This window comes from Rhizomucor pusillus (assembly GCF_041956525.1).
Source record: "Rhizomucor pusillus strain CBS 183.67 unplaced genomic scaffold VTP01scaffold_3, whole genome shotgun sequence".
Taxonomy (NCBI): Eukaryota; Fungi; Mucoromycota; class Mucoromycetes; order Mucorales; family Lichtheimiaceae; genus Rhizomucor; species Rhizomucor pusillus.
In genome coordinates this window covers 907,020-923,884 of record NW_027192145.1, presented here as the reverse complement: position 1 = coordinate 923,884, position 16,865 = coordinate 907,020, and the positions used below count along the sequence as shown (strand labels likewise).

General features: G+C 43.6%; 6 protein-coding genes across 6 annotated transcripts; 4 read left to right on the top strand and 2 right to left on the bottom strand.

The window, feature by feature from the left end:
* Positions 1-52: 52 nt before the first annotated feature.
* Positions 53-1,648, top strand: VTP01DRAFT_6564 (uncharacterized protein; the record flags this gene model as incomplete). Its single annotated transcript, XM_069385479.1, has 6 exons — positions 53-627; positions 691-863; positions 1,030-1,118; positions 1,193-1,375; positions 1,435-1,461; positions 1,517-1,648. 6 exons carry the CDS (start codon positions 53-55, stop codon positions 1,646-1,648), a joined length of 1,179 nt encoding a protein of 392 aa, XP_069242937.1.
* A 1,260-nt stretch (positions 1,649-2,908) lies between these two features.
* Positions 2,909-4,058, top strand: VTP01DRAFT_6563 (uncharacterized protein; the record flags this gene model as incomplete). Its single annotated transcript, XM_069385478.1, has 5 exons — positions 2,909-3,054; positions 3,196-3,251; positions 3,366-3,561; positions 3,639-3,780; positions 3,843-4,058. The coding sequence occupies 5 exons, from the start codon at positions 2,909-2,911 to the stop codon at positions 4,056-4,058; spliced, it is 756 nt and encodes a 251-aa protein (XP_069242936.1).
* A 1,115-nt stretch (positions 4,059-5,173) lies between these two features.
* On the top strand, positions 5,174-6,863 carry VTP01DRAFT_6562 (uncharacterized protein; the record flags this gene model as incomplete). Its single annotated transcript, XM_069385477.1, has 5 exons — positions 5,174-5,272; positions 5,418-5,607; positions 5,686-6,399; positions 6,462-6,574; positions 6,636-6,863. The coding sequence occupies 5 exons, from the start codon at positions 5,174-5,176 to the stop codon at positions 6,861-6,863; spliced, it is 1,344 nt and encodes a 447-aa protein (XP_069242935.1).
* A 210-nt stretch (positions 6,864-7,073) lies between these two features.
* On the bottom strand, positions 7,074-10,129 carry VTP01DRAFT_6561 (uncharacterized protein; the record flags this gene model as incomplete). Its single annotated transcript, XM_069385476.1, has 17 exons — positions 7,074-7,155; positions 7,227-7,295; positions 7,349-7,452; positions 7,512-7,804; positions 7,865-7,979; positions 8,039-8,136; positions 8,199-8,384; positions 8,454-8,554; positions 8,616-8,713; positions 8,773-8,859; positions 8,917-8,963; positions 9,032-9,117; positions 9,174-9,448; positions 9,507-9,585; positions 9,649-9,666; positions 9,741-9,816; positions 9,889-10,129. The coding sequence occupies 17 exons, from the start codon at positions 10,127-10,129 to the stop codon at positions 7,074-7,076; spliced, it is 2,055 nt and encodes a 684-aa protein (XP_069242934.1).
* Positions 10,130-10,225: 96 nt separating this feature from the next.
* VTP01DRAFT_6560 (uncharacterized protein) lies at positions 10,226-11,049 on the top strand (the record flags this gene model as incomplete). Its single annotated transcript, XM_069385475.1, has 5 exons — positions 10,226-10,366; positions 10,439-10,494; positions 10,564-10,610; positions 10,687-10,961; positions 11,041-11,049. 5 exons carry the CDS (start codon positions 10,226-10,228, stop codon positions 11,047-11,049), a joined length of 528 nt encoding a protein of 175 aa, XP_069242933.1.
* A 294-nt stretch (positions 11,050-11,343) lies between these two features.
* On the bottom strand, positions 11,344-16,545 carry VTP01DRAFT_6559 (uncharacterized protein; the record flags this gene model as incomplete). The annotated part of the gene is made up of 21 exons (XM_069385473.1): positions 11,344-11,485; positions 11,548-11,675; positions 11,742-11,883; positions 11,947-12,064; positions 12,132-12,206; positions 12,268-12,318; positions 12,476-12,643; positions 12,760-13,125; positions 13,191-13,290; positions 13,347-13,483; positions 13,538-13,613; positions 13,677-13,796; positions 13,849-13,926; positions 13,988-14,098; positions 14,160-14,403; positions 14,471-14,574; positions 14,661-14,753; positions 14,817-15,446; positions 15,519-15,937; positions 16,001-16,142; positions 16,207-16,545. The coding sequence occupies 21 exons, from the start codon at positions 16,543-16,545 to the stop codon at positions 11,344-11,346; spliced, it is 3,783 nt and encodes a 1,260-aa protein (XP_069242932.1).
* Positions 16,546-16,865: the final 320 nt, after the last annotated feature.

Genomic DNA, 16,865 nt, shown 5'->3' with positions numbered 1-16,865 from the left:
GTCGAGCACAGACATACATTGCCTCAGACAAGAGGGAATTGCCCTTTTTGTGATGCCAAAATGTGGTTATTCGAGAGAGTATCAGGATCAAGGCAGGATCCAGCGTTTTAACCTTTGTTGCAAAAATGGAAACATCGACCTTCCACTACCACAGCCACCAATTGAACCTCTTCAGCAGCGTTGGAAAGAAAACAACGCTGCTGCGCGCGAGTTCCGTCAAAACGTCGGTGCTTACAACAATGACTTTGCATTTTCGTCCCTCGGTGTCACGCTGGATGAAACCGTTGCCAATGCTATCCATGGCGCCTGCAGTTTCAGAATTTCAGGAAGAGTATCGCATCGTATCGGTCCTATGCTTCCAGAAAATGGACAGACACCGGGGTTCGCACAAACATATATATACGCTCCAGAAGAACAGATCAATCATTGCCAAAACTACTATGATCATTTAGATATAGGGGTTGTGACAGAATTACAGCGGATGCTTCTGGACAGTGGATTCACAATCAACAAAAATGGCGCAGTGACTCAAGAAACCGCCGGCCAAGAGTATTTTCGTGTCTTTAACATGGCAAAGATAGGCTACAAAACAGTTGAAAGCTTAGAGACTGACAAGAGTCTTTTCTGGTAAGCTTAATCTATGTATTAGTAAATAACGCACTCGGCTCAGGTTTATCTGTATCAATACAGGAATCAAATTATCACTGACGGCTATGATTTGGGCCTTGTCTTCAAGAAACCAGAGAAAGAGTATCAGCCACAAGATCCTGCTGATGATGAAATTGCCATTGATGATCCAATGATTGTTGTATTGTCAGTCGACACCTGGGGTCACAGACCTCCTAAACTCTCTGGACGGTGCTGTGGACGAACTGCACAGAATTCGACATACCTTGGCTAAAGAGCATTACCACGGCTAAAGAGTATTACCACCTCAGCGGATTTTATCGTGCTACGGACAAGAGAGATCAATATTTGCAGGAGTCCTTGGACACGAAGAAACTGATTGACGCTATTCCTTCCGCAAAGACGGCGTGTTTACAGAAGCTATCGAGTCTATCGAGTATCGGATGAAGCATCATCAAAAGATATGTGATTTGTATGACCAAAAATTTCAGGTACGTGATTTCGCCTAATCCGCTTGCATGATAGATACAACAAGCTGAAGCTCAAGTCATATATAAACAAGCAGAAGGTCATACAGAGATTGCTAAGCGATTGCTTGGTGGACGTGCCAAATTCAATGAAGGCCGTGAAACATCTCCACCGTCTACCAATATCATACCTCGCCATCAAGTGTAGCACGCCGAAAAGCCCTGCTGGGACGCCCCAACAGAGAAGGCAAGGACCATTACTGTTGCTTTTGGCAACGGGTGTTTCAATGGAGCGATGGAAGGGAAAATCACCGCACTCACTAAATATCTGGTTCCTCAGCTGAAGAGATACCCGCACCAAAAAAAGGTAATGCAAACATCGGAGCCAAATATTAAGCTGATGAGACTAAAGATATTCGCAGGCATCGACGTTCATATTTAAAGTTGATGAATATCTCACATCACAAGTCTGCCCGAAGTGCCTTATTCGCAGTGTCAAAAATGTACAAGACGAGGCCAAATCAAAACTCCACGCTATAATACTCAAGTGCTAAACTAGTAGCACGGTTTGGGATCGGGACGTCTTGGAATCTTTGAACATCCGCTTTGTATTCATCCACATGGCGAAAACCAAAAATGCGAAGCCGCCAATATTCAGTAGAAAAAATGAATATGAATCCAGATAGATACAAATCCAGTAACCTTGTTACGCTATCAAATATAAGACAGAGTTACATATCGCAGTTATCAGCATCACGCGATTCATTGAAACTACAAGGGTTACTTTGAAAAGGTCTATTAAATCTACATAACGGAATGGTTATCCGACCCGCCAATGCTTTTCTCCTTACGCCTTTATATTATTTACATTTGAAACGAAGAATGGCCCGTGACGCCTTGCTCTGTGAAAAGGTTTTGTGTCTTTCCAGTGATTGGAAACACTTATTCTTGACTCTTCTCCGCACGTGGCAGCCTGACAAAACTTTGTGATCCGCAGTGGGTGCTGAAACATGTTGTCACTCGTCATATCTTAACACGAATGTCCAGTTCTTCTCTCATCATTACTTCTTTGCCAAAACTACAAGTAACCTCCCCGAATTAAAACTCTAAAAATACTTCATTGAGTAGATATGATAGAATATTTGTTTGGAAGAGTAAATTGGTTCCTTTCTTGCAAAGTGAACTGCAGCGAAGACAATTACTGGCGCTTACGCACCTTAGTCCAGTGAGCAATTTCGTACTCTGTCACAACTGTCACAATGTTTTGGATAGTTGACACGCAGTGACAAACATGAATAATGTGTTCAAATGGCGTAAAGAAGGCTATTTTTCCGTGTGCAAACATGGAAGAGATGTAAAATCGATCGCTAAGGAAATACTTATTTTTAAAACGCTAGTGCAGGAGTGCACACTTTGGCAGAGTCTTATTCCTTTGTGATGAATGAGATTAGTCTCATCACTCGGTTGAAAATGTTTGAGATTGCAGATCAAGAGAGGTCATACACAGCGGAAACAAGGAGCACATGTAAGGGATAACAAGACTCTAAGGTTGGTGGGGTTAGCAGTTGAAATATAGCGTTTCATCGTCCGGGCGCGCACGCACGCGATATGGAAGTTGTTGTTTGGCTTTTTGCCCCTTGGTCAGCTGAAAAAAGATGATGAACGATTTCATGAAAAGGGCCTCGGACTTGTTGTTTCAAAAGAATGTTCCAAAGAAGAAACGATATCGCATTTCGCATTCCCCCAGATGATCCATTTTCCCTCTTTTTCTTTCTTTTCCTGTTCTCCTTTTACATCCTCGCTAGCCGCGCAAAATGAAAATCATCCCCATACAAGTGCTGGAAGATAATTATTCTTACATTCTAATTGACGAGAAGACAAAAGAAGCTGCCGTCGTGGATTGCGTAGATCCTATCAAGATCCTCAATGTTGTCAGTCAGACGGGCGCCAAATTGACAAGGTAACGAAAAAATCAGAGAAAGAGAGGGAGAATATATATGTGGAGAGAAAAAAATGTAGAAAAAGAACGGCGGGGGTGCCTAGCTGTGGAGAACAAGGATGAATTTTGCAAGACCGCTTAATTGACACTTGGTTTTTGTAGTGTTTTTGTCACGCATCACCATTGGGATCATGCAGGCGGCAACATCGAACTCGTAGGTAAATAATTTCCTCGGAAAAACGGGTCTATTAGAGTTTCTATCCCTTTTGGCTACACCCGTGGTTTGGGATAAAGGACTAGCGTAACACAAAGGTTAACTTTTTGATTCCCAGCAAAAAAACCAGGTTTGGCTCTCTACGGCGCAGACGCAAGGATTCCGGAAATCAATTATGTCTGCAAAGACAATGAAGAGTTCAAGCTTGGCACGCTCGAGGTTACACCACTCCACACGCCATGCCACACAAAAGGACATGTTTGTTACTACGTAGTCGACCCATCCACCAATGAAAGAGCCGTATTCACTGGCGAGTGAGTTTCCAGCGCTGCCTTTTGAACAAATACATCGCCAAAAATTCTCATCATTATCATACCATTTTGCATAATAGCACTTTATTCATAGCAGGAGTCGGCAAGTTTTTCGAGGGTGATGCTCGCGACATGTATCAGATTCTTTTCCATGTCTTGCTAAAACTCCCTGATGACACCTGGATATACTGTGGCCACGAATACACAAAGACGAATCTCAAGGTTCTATATCGAATCATTCCTGTTGCGAATTGTATTTAGTGACTAAACTTTATTATACTTAGTTTGCTATGTCTATAGAACCACAGAACGAAGCAGTGCTAACAAAATGGTCATGGTGCCAGGACAAAGTTATTACTGTACCATCTACAATAGCTCAAGAAAAATTGTACAATCCCTTTTTGCGCGTAAATGAACAATCAATACAGCTCATCACTGGCAAGAGCGATCCAGTAGAAGCGCTGGCGGTCTTGCGAGAGCTGAAAGACAAATTTGTATAATAAACATGCATGCTGGAAACAACAAGACATTTTGCAGCGACCGCGCCCCTGTTCGGTGTCGTCTATTGATGGATCATGCAAAAAAATACTTACGAGTGCAGTAGAATTTTTTTAAAGCACTTGACGACCCATTAGCACTAAGATCGTCTTGCTTTAGACTGTTGATCGCACATTTCTATGCAGCAGAGGCGTTTGCGAGGAGCAACCTTAGTATGCATACAGGCTCTTTTCTGTCCGCGTTTGTCGACAGCTTCTCTGAAACCTTATAACTAAGCAATCCCTTCGTTTTCTGTCAGCATATATAAGTGCTCATTGTCAATTTTGGGGAACAAACAGTCTCAATCAAGAGCGTAAAGTTAACGAACCGCAGCTATTATGCAGAATGAGTATGCACAGATATCTTGCTTATTCCTGCATACGTAAAGCAGCGACATAATTCCTGCTTGGCAAATCAGAAATAGTAAAACGCTATAGCGCCTGTGGTTTAGTTCTTTCAATTCGAACTGGTCGTTAAAGTGCGTTTATTTGTGGATGCGACGAATGAAAGAATTTAGGAGTCCTTGTCACTTTTTTTTTCTACATCTGCACCGTCGATCCTTTTTCCGCGCCTAATCTGTCACTCTGAGCTGGGCACGTGCTCTTCTCCTGTCCCTGTACTTTTTTCTGTGGATCTTCATCAATTACAACATTGGTTAGCTTGCGTTTTACTCTCCAACATACAGTTCCTTCTCCTTTTTAGTAGACCCTATCCTCCTCCCCCCAAATAGCTGAACCCCCATTGCAAATCGGAATGGATATGAAAATCTCGACAAGGATGCAAGTAAGATATATCAAGTGGCATCGATCAACACATACATTGTCCCTTTTCCTTCCTTTCTGTATCTTCGTCTTTCCATGGATAACACAAAAGAAAGCTGCCGCAGTGCGTCTTCTTGGCACAATCGATGGGAACAAATGAAGCCCGTCATTCCTCCCTTGTTGCAATCTTATTTTATTCAATTTTTCACGGGAATAAACGATGGTAACTTGGTAAGCAAGCAGTACAGATTACCAAAGACTAGAAACAAACATCGGAAGAACCCGGTCTCTGATCTTTTTACAATATTCCTTTCTTCATGTCTCAGGGAATAATACTGCCTAGCATCAAAGATCAATACAATCTCTCGCAGTCTGTCGTCTCGATTGTATTTTTATGTTACGCTTCCGGCTACGCTGTAGGTAAGTATCATGTTGGAACAGTTGGAACAGCTCAGTGTACTATTTTTAATAATGGGAACTAACTGATCGCTACGTTTTCTTTTCTGCGACATAACATCAGCTGCCTTATCAAACGGATTTCTGATAAAATGGCTGACACAGGCAAAGACAGCCATGTTAGGCTCCTTGTCCCTAGTTGTTGGCTTCCTTCTCCTCACTTTCGCACTGCCATTCTCAGCATCCTGCGTCTTCTACGTCTTTGTGGGCTTTGGAGTGGCGCTCACTCAATCTGGCGCCAATGTATTTGTAGGCGAGCTGCCAAATGCGACGATGATGCTCAACTTTTTGCATGGTATGTAAATCTCGTCGATTTCGTACAGAAATTTTTGTACAACTCAACATGGGTTATATATCAAAATCGTGTTCGCAGCATCGTACGGACTGGGTGCACTAGTGGGACCCTTTATAGCTTCCTCCATGCTATCTAGGGGCCCATGGAACTATACCTACGTTGTACTCTGCTCCATGGCAACTGTAAACTTAATCACTATACTTTTCACCTTTCGGAACTTGCGGATTGCTGAAGAACGGGAGTCTCAAGACGTGTCCGAACAACTTAGCAACCTTGAAAAAGGTTTATCTGGCAACCGATCATCTTTTTCTTTATCGTCACCATCACCTTCACATTGTTCGCATACAGGCACAAGCATAGATAGTAGCACTCTGGTAGGATCACACTCAACTATTCATCAGCAACGGCATCAGCAACAACAAGAGCAAAAAGAACAACAACAACAACAACAACAACAACAACAGAGCAAGCAGTCCAAAAATTGTCTTGCTGAAAGTATCCGATACCGCATCACATATGCCGGTGCTATTTATCTTCTGTTTTACGTCGGCATCGAGGTCAGCATTGGTGACTGGGCATACACTTTTCTCATCAACGTAAGGAGCAGCAACAAGAATGCCATGGCTCACATCATGTCTGGATATTGGGCCGGTCTGTGCGCAGGTCGCATAGCGCTAGGATACGTGACACTCCGTCTGGGTGAGAAACGCATGGTTTACATTTACATAGGCGTGCTTATAAGCATGCTAACTGCTTTTTGGCTGATACCGATCGTTGCTGTGGATGCTACAGGTAATCTAGCTTCTCATTATCTGCTATTTTTGAAGCCGAGGTTTCTAAAACTTTTGGATCAGCCCTCGTTATCTCTGGGATTGCGCTTGGCCCACTGTTTCCAACCATTCTGTCAGTAGCTCGACAGTGTGTGCCTTGCTATCTGTATGCCACAACAGTTGGGTTTCTCTGTGCTGTAAGGACATGCAAACAAACAGGCTTAACTTTCAAAACCGAGGTTGACCTACGGATAACAGATGGGTAGCGGTGGAGCAGCCTTGTTTCCCTACGTAACAGGCGTGCTTATTGGCGAAGTTGGTGTCAAGGCCATGCCACCTCTAGCAACAGCAATGGCTTGCACCATTTTCATGGGCTGGATGTTTATACCTAACCCAGTTCCACGAGAACAACGTCTGTCTCACCGGTTGCTGAAACGGCTGGAAGAGTGTTTTGTATGCAAAAAGGCAAGGAAGACTTGCCCTTAGGAAGAGCATCGGACAAAAACAATCCTGCAGCAAAGGTGATGTAAATAGTACATAGCATATTATTAGCGGACTATACATTAAATCAATCAAAATCCTTCCACGTATGCATTTGTACGCATCGACAAAGTCTGGACATAAACATTTTCAACATGCAAAATTTATTGACAACTCATCAATTGCGTTTATGGATATATGGCTCTAAGTAGATATCTAATGGCTATCTAACTTTTGTTGGGGCTTACTTTTGCCGTGGCCAAAACCAAAAGGAGTGTTAATATCCTCCGGGTCCAATCTGGTTATGAAAAAGTTATCAATGATGAGTTTCGCTTCAGGATATGAACGCGTATCCTTATAGCTACTTACTCTCTAAATTCATAGTGACCTTCACCGTCAAATCGCAATAAGAATTCGTGGTGACGTACAAGAGACGTTCTGCATTGCGTCTTAGCAAAGATATAACTTGTGGTGGACGAAGCAAGCCATACCTGTGTGATACTGTAAAGAGAGTAATGCCGACCTTGCGAGCATATTCATACATGATAGCTTCGATGTCGACGCTCACTGCGCTGGTGCATTCGTCCAAGATTGCCTACGGATAGGGAACCTGTCAGAGTCTGCAATGCCCGATCTCGAGTTATCAAAACTTACAAACTGCGGCTTATGATAGAACAATCTAGCCATGGCAACACGCTGCTTCTCACCGCCAGATAGAACATCGGCCCAGTCTTGAACAGCATCCCAGCCTCCTTCACGTTCTACCAGGTATCCCAAATGTACAACATCCAACAACTTCATCAATTCGTCATCGCTGTAGCCGCGTTCTCGTGCCTGCACAGCCGTATCGGGGTAAATGACCTGGTCTCTAAATGTTCCCAGCGCAAGGTAGGGTTTCTGAGGAACATAGAATAGCTTGGATGCAGCGGGCTTCGTCACGGTACCGCCTGCATATGCCTTAGTAAAGACGCCTCTATTGTACATTCAATCAATCCACATTTACTCACCAAACAATGGCCAAAGATCGCCGAGGATACGGAATAAGGAACTCTTGCCGCATCCATTGGGACCAGAAATCAAGCAGTTCATTCCGGTGCTGACTTTGAAGGAAAGATCTTTCAACTGTGCAAGGCCGTCAGTATAAACCAATACATCATCGTGACAAAAAAGAAAATAATTACCAGTATATCATTGTTAGGTGTGACGATGGGCACCTTGTCAAAGACGATAACACCATCGCGAATAATAACCTTGCCTTTCATTTCATTTGAATTGACAACTGACAGAAGGATACCCTCAATGAAATATTCACAACTATGTCAGATGGTTGTAGTATCTTACCCATATTTTGTGTTGCCTCACTGCCATCATTGGATACCATGGTGCGACTGAATTTGCCTTCACGGATATCACGAAGAACCTCGAACAGATCAGCAACGCGGGATGTATAACCTGCGAAACGAGTAAGGTCTCTGCCAGTAAGGATCAAGCGACCAACGGCTTGCGACAAGTTGATGAGGTAGCTTGCTGTGATACGTCGTGAAAAAATGAATAACATGCTTATAGTAGTTTCAAACATTTCTCGAGGATACATACAGTTTCGAGAATAGTCCTCCATCAACTTTGTAGGATCGTCTACCGCAGCGCCCATATGGCTGGTAGCGTATCGAGGATCGAAAACAGGTCGAGCAAGCAAACTATAATACCGCATGTAAATGGCTACAAGATTCACATAGCATACAATGTATGAAGACGTACTAGTAGGCAGTCATGGTTGCACAGTACTTGACAAGAACAGAGTCAAAAATGCCGTTTAAAAATCGCAAGGTGTATACTCTGCGAACATGGTTGACGATCTAATAGGAAAATTGGATAAGTATTTTTTGGATATGTATACGTCGGATATCACACGGACCTTTTGGAAAGTGTTGTTGACTACTTCCTTCTCTCGTTCACCGCCACCATAGAACGCGATTTCCTCAGAATGAGTAATGATGCGAGACTAAGTTGCAACGTTAGAGGTCACGATCAAATATTCAGCTGTCAGCATTAATCTTACATGAGTAAATCTGAAATCGCCTTCTAGTTTCTGCTCAGCAGCAGTATCTAATGAGAAGAATAATATAGTTAATGATGACAGTTCTGGAATAATAAGATCGCCGTAAAGCGCATACATCGTCCAAATGGTGGCGAAAAGGCACGGAGAATGACACCAGACAAGATAAAGTATGCAATCATAAAGAATGGTGCCTCGTTACCGCTATATCAATTCCATCAGTTTCTGGCCACCGTACTCTTGTTTCCACTTGATCTTACATAGCCTCTCCCAACTTATAAGCGAACAAAAAGATATCGACGACGGGTTTGGCAATATCAGAGTACAAGTGGGACAAGTTTTCAGAGAATTTGTCAATATCTTGGGTCAAAAGTTGATCCGCGTTCTGCAACCGGTTATCGAGGTTCGAAACCTTGTAAAAGGTGATACCGTCGAGATATTGGTTGTGTGCAAACTTTGTCAGACGCTCGCGGAAGCTTAAAGCCAAAGCGCTAATGGTCAACTTGAGCGAATTGTTTACAATACTCATTGGCCACTACAAATAAATATGTCATCTTTAGCCATTCCCTTGACAGTGGCTGATTTCTTCATACCATCATGATGCCAAACTCAAAAATGGCTCTAGCAATAAAAGCTTCACGGTTTCTTGAAACGATTGCCTTGACAACCGATCTATCAGCTGCATTGTCAGTGACATTCCCGCGTTTCATGCATTGAAAAAGGTCTGTAGTTTACCCATTGAAGGCAGAGAACCTAAAAGAAAGAAGCGCCAATGCTTAGATTCTTCTTACAGTGTGATACTCGTGGATATGTATGTTCCTTCTTACCAAATATCTAACCAGGTGCGAGCGATAAGTACAGTCGCCAGTGCAGCTAAAAGTCCAGCTTCTTTGCTGAATGGTCCTATACGATCGATCAGCTTTGTTTAACAATCACAGCTGGAATGTATATGCTTTATACTTGCAGCAAACATACCTGGAATACAAATTGGCAGAAGTTTGCGCATCTGTTTGAAGAATTGCGCATTGACGCCCACTTTCTGTCGAGCCTTGCGCTTGCTATCAGGTCGCTTTTTGCCGCTGTTGCCACTTGCAGACGCCGCAGAACTGTATTGCTGCTGAAAGTGCTGTTTTGCGCGGTACAAAGCATATATTAATGCAATGACAAGCGCGCCAAGAGAGCGCTTCTTTGTAAGCGTCGACACGACGTTCGCCATAAGAGAAGAAAAACTGTTTATGTAATATTGCGGGGTCAAAAGCGCTCAAAGAAGCTCCGTGTTAATAATCACGTGCATTGCGATTGGAGCCGGTTGATGTATTTGAACCATTCGTGCAGTATAAATTGCACAGTATCGGAGCAATCGCTGCAGCCTTGCGACCGACCCCAACGAGGGGAGTCGAATGCAAGGTGGCAGCAGGCACGCCCGAAATCTTCCTCTTCCGCTGTCGACAAGGTAATAGACGCATACATCCATCCGTCGACTCATCCATCCGTCCATCCATGATTCTTACCGTGACAACAACAGATGCAGATCTTTGTCAAGACTCTCACTGGCAAGACCATCACTCTCGAGGTCGAAAGGTAACAAATATACGACGATACGACGATTACCATCGCAGCATTGAACTTATACACGTGCAACTCCTTCAGCTCTGACACCATCGACAACGTCAAGCAAAAGATTCAAGACAAGGAGGGTGAGTTATTGCCTGTAGGAATGCGACGGTCAAAACGGAACACGGGAATTGACGAAACGTTGGATTTGGCATAAAGGTATTCCTCCGGACCAGCAACGCTTGATCTTCGCTGGCAAGCAGCTCGAGGATGGTCGCACCTTGTCCGACTACAACATCCAAAAGGAGTCCACTCTCCATCTCGTCTTGCGTCTCCGTGGTGGTATCATTGAACCTTCCTTGAAGGCTCTTGCCTCCAAGTACAACTGCGAAAAGAACATTTGCCGCAAGTGCTATGCTCGTCTTCCTCCTCGTGCCACCAACTGCCGTAAGAGAAAGTGCGGTCACTCCAACCAACTTCGCCCCAAGAAGAAGGTGAGTAATTGATTATTGCTGTTAATATCCAATATATACATTCCTGGATGTGTGATCTCACCGATTTTGCCTTTTATAGCTCAAATAAACATATTGTTGTACATTACTTGTCGACAATAAAGGTTCACCGCATTTCGTCTTTCGACACGCAAGAAACATTCATGGACTGTATTAAATCTAAGGGGAGGGGCAAGAAAATCGCGTCTCTTTTTAATCATGAGGGGGAGAAAGGGTAATATTACTAAGATGTGCAGGAGGGCTTGGGAGAGAGTGAGTGTGAGAGTGAAAGAGAGAGAGAGACAAAAGACATCACGTCCACGCAAATGAGTCCAGAGAGCAGAAAGAAAAAAGTTGTATTGGATGAAAACGTATGCGCAAGAATTTACAAATCGTCGTCTTCCTCGGGAAGGGGTTGGGCGGCAGCCTCTTCCATCTCATGACGGTACTGCTGCATCAATTGGTTGTCGACCTGGACTTCAGGAGGAGCCAAGGCAGGAGCGGCAACGAATTCCAAATTGGGGTTACTAACAAAGAAAAGATGCTTGTTAACAGATGATATAATGAATACCGTAATCAGCATGCATACCCAATCAACTTGCGAGCCAACCACAAGAAGGGCTTTTCGAAGTTGTAGTTAGACTTTGCAGAGATGTCGTAATATTGCAAGTTCTTCTTTCTGTGGAAAGTGATGGTCTTGGCCTTGACTTTACGTTCCTACATGGCGGCAACCATGCATCAGCAAAAACGGATTAAAATTCCTATCACCGACGTTATACAAACCTTAATGTCGACCTTGTTACCGCAGAGGACGATTGGAATGTTCTCGCAGACGCGGACAAGATCACGATGCCAGTTGGGAACGTTCTTGTAGGTGATTCTGGAAGTTACATCGAACATAATAATGGCACATTGACCTTGGATGCTGTGTATTACTGTTAATAAACTCGTTGCTTGGACCTGCATCACTTTTTTTGATTCTACTTACTAGTAACCATCACGGAGACCACCGAACTTTTCTTGACCGGCGGTGTCCCAGGTGTTGAAGACGATGGGACCAAAGTTGGTGTGGAAAGTCAGAGGGTGGACTTCGACACCCAAGGTGGCTATCAAACAATCATCAGCATACATTCGCATAATCATCATGAATCCTTTTCAATTAAGCAAACTTACCAACATATTTCTTTTCGAATTCACCGGTCAAGTGACGCTTAACGAAGGTGGTCTTGCCGGTACCGCCATCACCGACTATCGCACAAATTGCGCATATTAGCACTCATCTCAACCATCAACGTCAAAATCAACGTACCCAAAACAAGCTTGAAGGTGGGTTGCTGCTGTTGTTGCTGCTCAGCCATTACTAAATCAGCGATGCGTAATCGTTAGCGTGGAATGTCCATGTAGGTTGTTGACACGCCTGAGATCGATGCACGACGTATGGGTTCGATTTGACATTGTCGACATCCATTCAAGCGTCCTTTCCCAAATAACTAGCGTATCGCATTACCTATTAAGACGGATGGATGTGATGTGGTATGAGGTGGTGGATGGAATGGGCTTGGCCTTCGCGAAACTGTCGTCTCTGGAGCCCAATCGCAATGCGGAGATTAAAATGACGTAAGGTGTGCACCCCGTCGCATTCACAGTTTCTGCGGATCCGATCGCTTCCGTATCGCCGAGGGGACCTAGTGAAAACCTAGAAAAATATTATTGTTCTAGATAACGTTGCAAATACTATATACAGAAGGATATATGGAGATATTTAACGCTTATTATCGATTTTAATGAGCAACGCTTATACTTCTTATACTGCTAGCTCGAGGGGATGCAATAGATGAAGAAGTTGCTGTTGCTGCAGGGCCTCGTCGCTGTGATTTCATACGATTTACAAACGCGTTTCCTCCTGCAGCCTGTTCGCGGCACAGCGGACAACCAATATCACGCGTGGATCTCAGCAGCGCGGCATGGTTGATTTTACTTGCTACGCTGCCTGGATGGATTGTGGTTGTAGTAGTCGTTGCTGCAGACGCCGAGTCTGAAGTGTCCTTTTCCAGCAGGCATTTTTCGTGATATGCATGCCTGCAAAAGAATAGGATAGTATTTGGGAAATCGTCCATGCCGCTGTCGTCGAAGACCATTTCCTCACAGATGCTGCAAACCATATCCTCTGTGTTTCGTTCGACTCATATGAGCATAATTGGAGATATGTGATCATCTTGTATGCACGCTTACGGTCACAATTGATGCCTCGCTTCTGGTTCCTGTACATCCGATCCGCGAGAAAAACGCTGTCGCTAACAAGAATCTTTTCACAACCTTCATGTAAAGACATCTGTAACGTTCAATGTTATATAGCTGTCGATTATACAAAATTGGAATAGCATCTACCTGGAGGTTGTAGTCTTGTAATATTTTGAGAAGCGCATCTTTCAGGCCAGGGATTTCTAGTCCATCAGGTATGCTCTTGATCAATCGTAACGGTTCAATATCTGTGCCGACATTCTCAAGCAATCCACGAATGAATTCTAAAGCACTAATGAGTAAATCAAGATAATATTTGTTTCCAAATATGTGCTTACTGGGTTTGTCCATTGAGTATCTTAGCAAATCTTCCCAGAGGTCGTCGTCTTTTTGCTCTTTGGCAAAGTCAATGGCCTAAATACAGGATGCGCTTGGCTCAGACAGTGGTAAAGATTCCAGGAATTTATGGATTCTTACCCTTTGAACATCATCTAGGCGCTCTATAATCAGCATGAGAGCTTTCTTATTGTCACCCATTCGGCCCAGAATATAGACCATTTCAGGCACTAGATCCTTCTTTTCACAAACTTTGTATGCCTAGAGCTTACGTAAATAAAGGTAGATATACACATTCAAAAAAAGGACTTGCCTTTTCCAATGAAACATAATTGCTTGCGCGCAAAAAGTCCAATAACTTTTCGTAATCATAGTCAGCGTAAAGCTCGACCTAGCAGATCCATTTAGAAAAATGGGCTATCCGATAGAGTCTTTGCAACAAGCAGCAATACCTGCAAATCATGAAATTCGTATCCAATATGTCTATCTCGCTCAAACAATGCATCGAGATATGTGTGCAAAAATTTCGGGTGAGACTTTAGTTGTCGCACAACTTTGTTGGGCTAAAGATTCACGTTAACGATACTGCAAATCATGCACTCTACAGCCGGTAAGAGTACTTGCGGGTATAGCTTCAGTGTTCTTGACCAGCATCTGCACCGCTGGCATTTGTATCAAGCGTTTCGCAGTTTCAGGATTCTCTTTGACTTGCTTTTCCAGTAGATACTGGTCAAATTCCATTAACAAAACAGCCTTGTCCTTGACTGCATCAAACATATTGTATTCCTGTATAAGCTCGAACGCATTCGGCCGTCGTAGACGCAAATTATACTCGATGGCTCTGTCAGGCTGGTTATTATATGTATACCTGAAGGAAATGACAGTCAGTCTGCTTAGACGCTAAAACGCTATAAACAATATCACATTTCGCTTACAGATCGGCCAAACATTCCAGTAGGATCTCGTTATCCTTGTCTTTGTCTAAATAATCTTCAACGGCAACGATCACATTAGACAAGCTATACAGAGAACGAGGCCACTGATGTATAGTATTTCGCAGGGCCTTGGAAACATTGACATTATTATGAAACGATTGAAGGAACAACGCAGCAGTCTTTCACTTACCAAATGGTCGCTTTTCAAGAACGATGCTAATGCAATTTCGTAAACTGTGCTGCTTAGCTGAGGTGCCTTGACTGGTATGTATGGTGCTATAGCCTACAAATGATTGGCAGCATTAATATACATATCCCAAATCAGCATTTAACGTCATCCGCTTACCTTTAATTGACCCAACTCTGTGAAACGGAAAACCCAATCTTCCCACAATATCTTGTCAGAACCCAGGATATGTGGGCACTGTTCAGCAGCTTTTTCGTAATCTTTATGTTCAACCAGCCAATTAAGATATGTTTGTCCGATTTCCCCTACATCGAAGCGACTGCCGCCATACTGTTTTTCGGCGTCCATGGCCGCATCGAATGCTTCGCCGTATTTTTCATGATCCATGAGCCATTCAATGTGATCGTTGTAGTCTCTGGGTCTAGCAGCAACAAGGTCTTTGGGACCGAGCACGTAAAACATATCCTCCTCATCCAAAAATTCTAAGACATAGTCGTTTGCTTGGTAATGTTCATAACCATGCAGCGCCAAAACATCAGCCGAGATTTCTTCATTGTCTTCATTCATGATATGTAATTCTGGCTGAAAGGCTCGTCGCCGTCTTTGCATTGCTGGGTCTTGGGTATTTTCGTCCACATCGGCTGTATCATCTTCAAGGATGTATGCTAGCAGCAACAGAGTATTGTTGAATGGAGCAATGCCGCAAACAATGTAGTCCGTTTGGAACATGGCTGTAATCTCCACATAGTGCGTTGGTTGACCTTGTACCTGGGCACTTCGAGGCTTTTCCTATTTATAACACGATTCAGCAGTGAGCTTTCCATGTTGATAAAGAAGATGATCTCTTGATAATTTCCTCACCTTGACGCGAGCAACTTTGACTGTATCCGCCCACGCGATCAATAATGTTGTATCGTCCTTCCAGCACATTCTACATTTGTATAAATCGGCTCGCGGGCTCCCTGCTGGTCTGTCGATATATGTAATTCGCAAATTTGTCTGGGTATCATACATTTTTACGCCAGTATCATTCGCCCAGGCGATAAAGTTTCCTCGCCACTGAATTGCATAAATAGGGCCTTCATTGGCATGCAAAACAATGTCCTTATTTCCAAGCCAGCCTTTCTCGTTCATGATAAGCTGCTCAGCCATGCCGCCCGATACAAACTGCCGAGCTGATTTGCGAGCGTAACCGGGATCTAGTGCGACAGCTTTTATTGGACGTCGATAATTGAAATGCTGCAGCTCTGACGAATAGAGAGCATAGATATAGACCTTTCCTGTATTTACAGATATCAACGTTAGCTGACAATCATTCTTACATGCTGTATTATATCAATCACCATCGTCTGATGCACTTGCTACATATTCTCCTGCATCGTCAATAGATATATCGTTCACAGTCGCAGAATGTTTCTGGAATGTCTTTATAATGTTGCCTTCAAAGTCCAAGACATGCACCGCGCCCCAGTGAGTACCCAGTGCCTGGCATTTCGTTGCATGATTAAATTTCGTCCTTGGATACAACGGTAAAATTATCACAACTTACCACAAACTTGTCCGAGACTCGAAGCGTCGATGCTGTGTCTTTGTCCAAAATCTCACGTAAACCGGCACCAACTCGTCGGTAACGTAGTTTAGGCTCTTCGTCCATATCCTCGTCGCTATCCTCTGCTTCCTCCTCCTCCTGCTGACCATCGTCCTCTGAATGGTACTCGTCGTCAGCACTCCGTTCGAACTCGCTAGGTGAATCGTGTAACTCTCTTCGAGATTCTTCATCGCTCTCGTTGTTCTGTACAGCTGGAGTGTCAGAGGATTCTGTCATTTCAAGGAGCTCTGGTCCAAAACGCACTTGAAACTTGCTTGCCCCTCTCGCGCAATTCATCATGCTTTGTCGATTACTCCGCACATGGATCAGCGTGACAACGATGAAGAGGAGCCGTATGTACAATATCTTCCTTTCCTTTCTCCTTGTATTTTACTTATCTACTTGGAAAAATTGTCTGCAGCTTCCGTTATGCAGTATAATGATAATGTACGTAGGAGAAGTACTTTCTAAAACATGGAAATAAGAGCAAGATAGTATGTGATACGAACAGTAGCAATGCAAGGTTTGGATCAGAAAGCAGGATACCAAAGCTACAAGCTGCTATCCATGGTAACAATTTCATCGCGACTGAAAGTACAAAGCAACCTTCACCTTTAAAC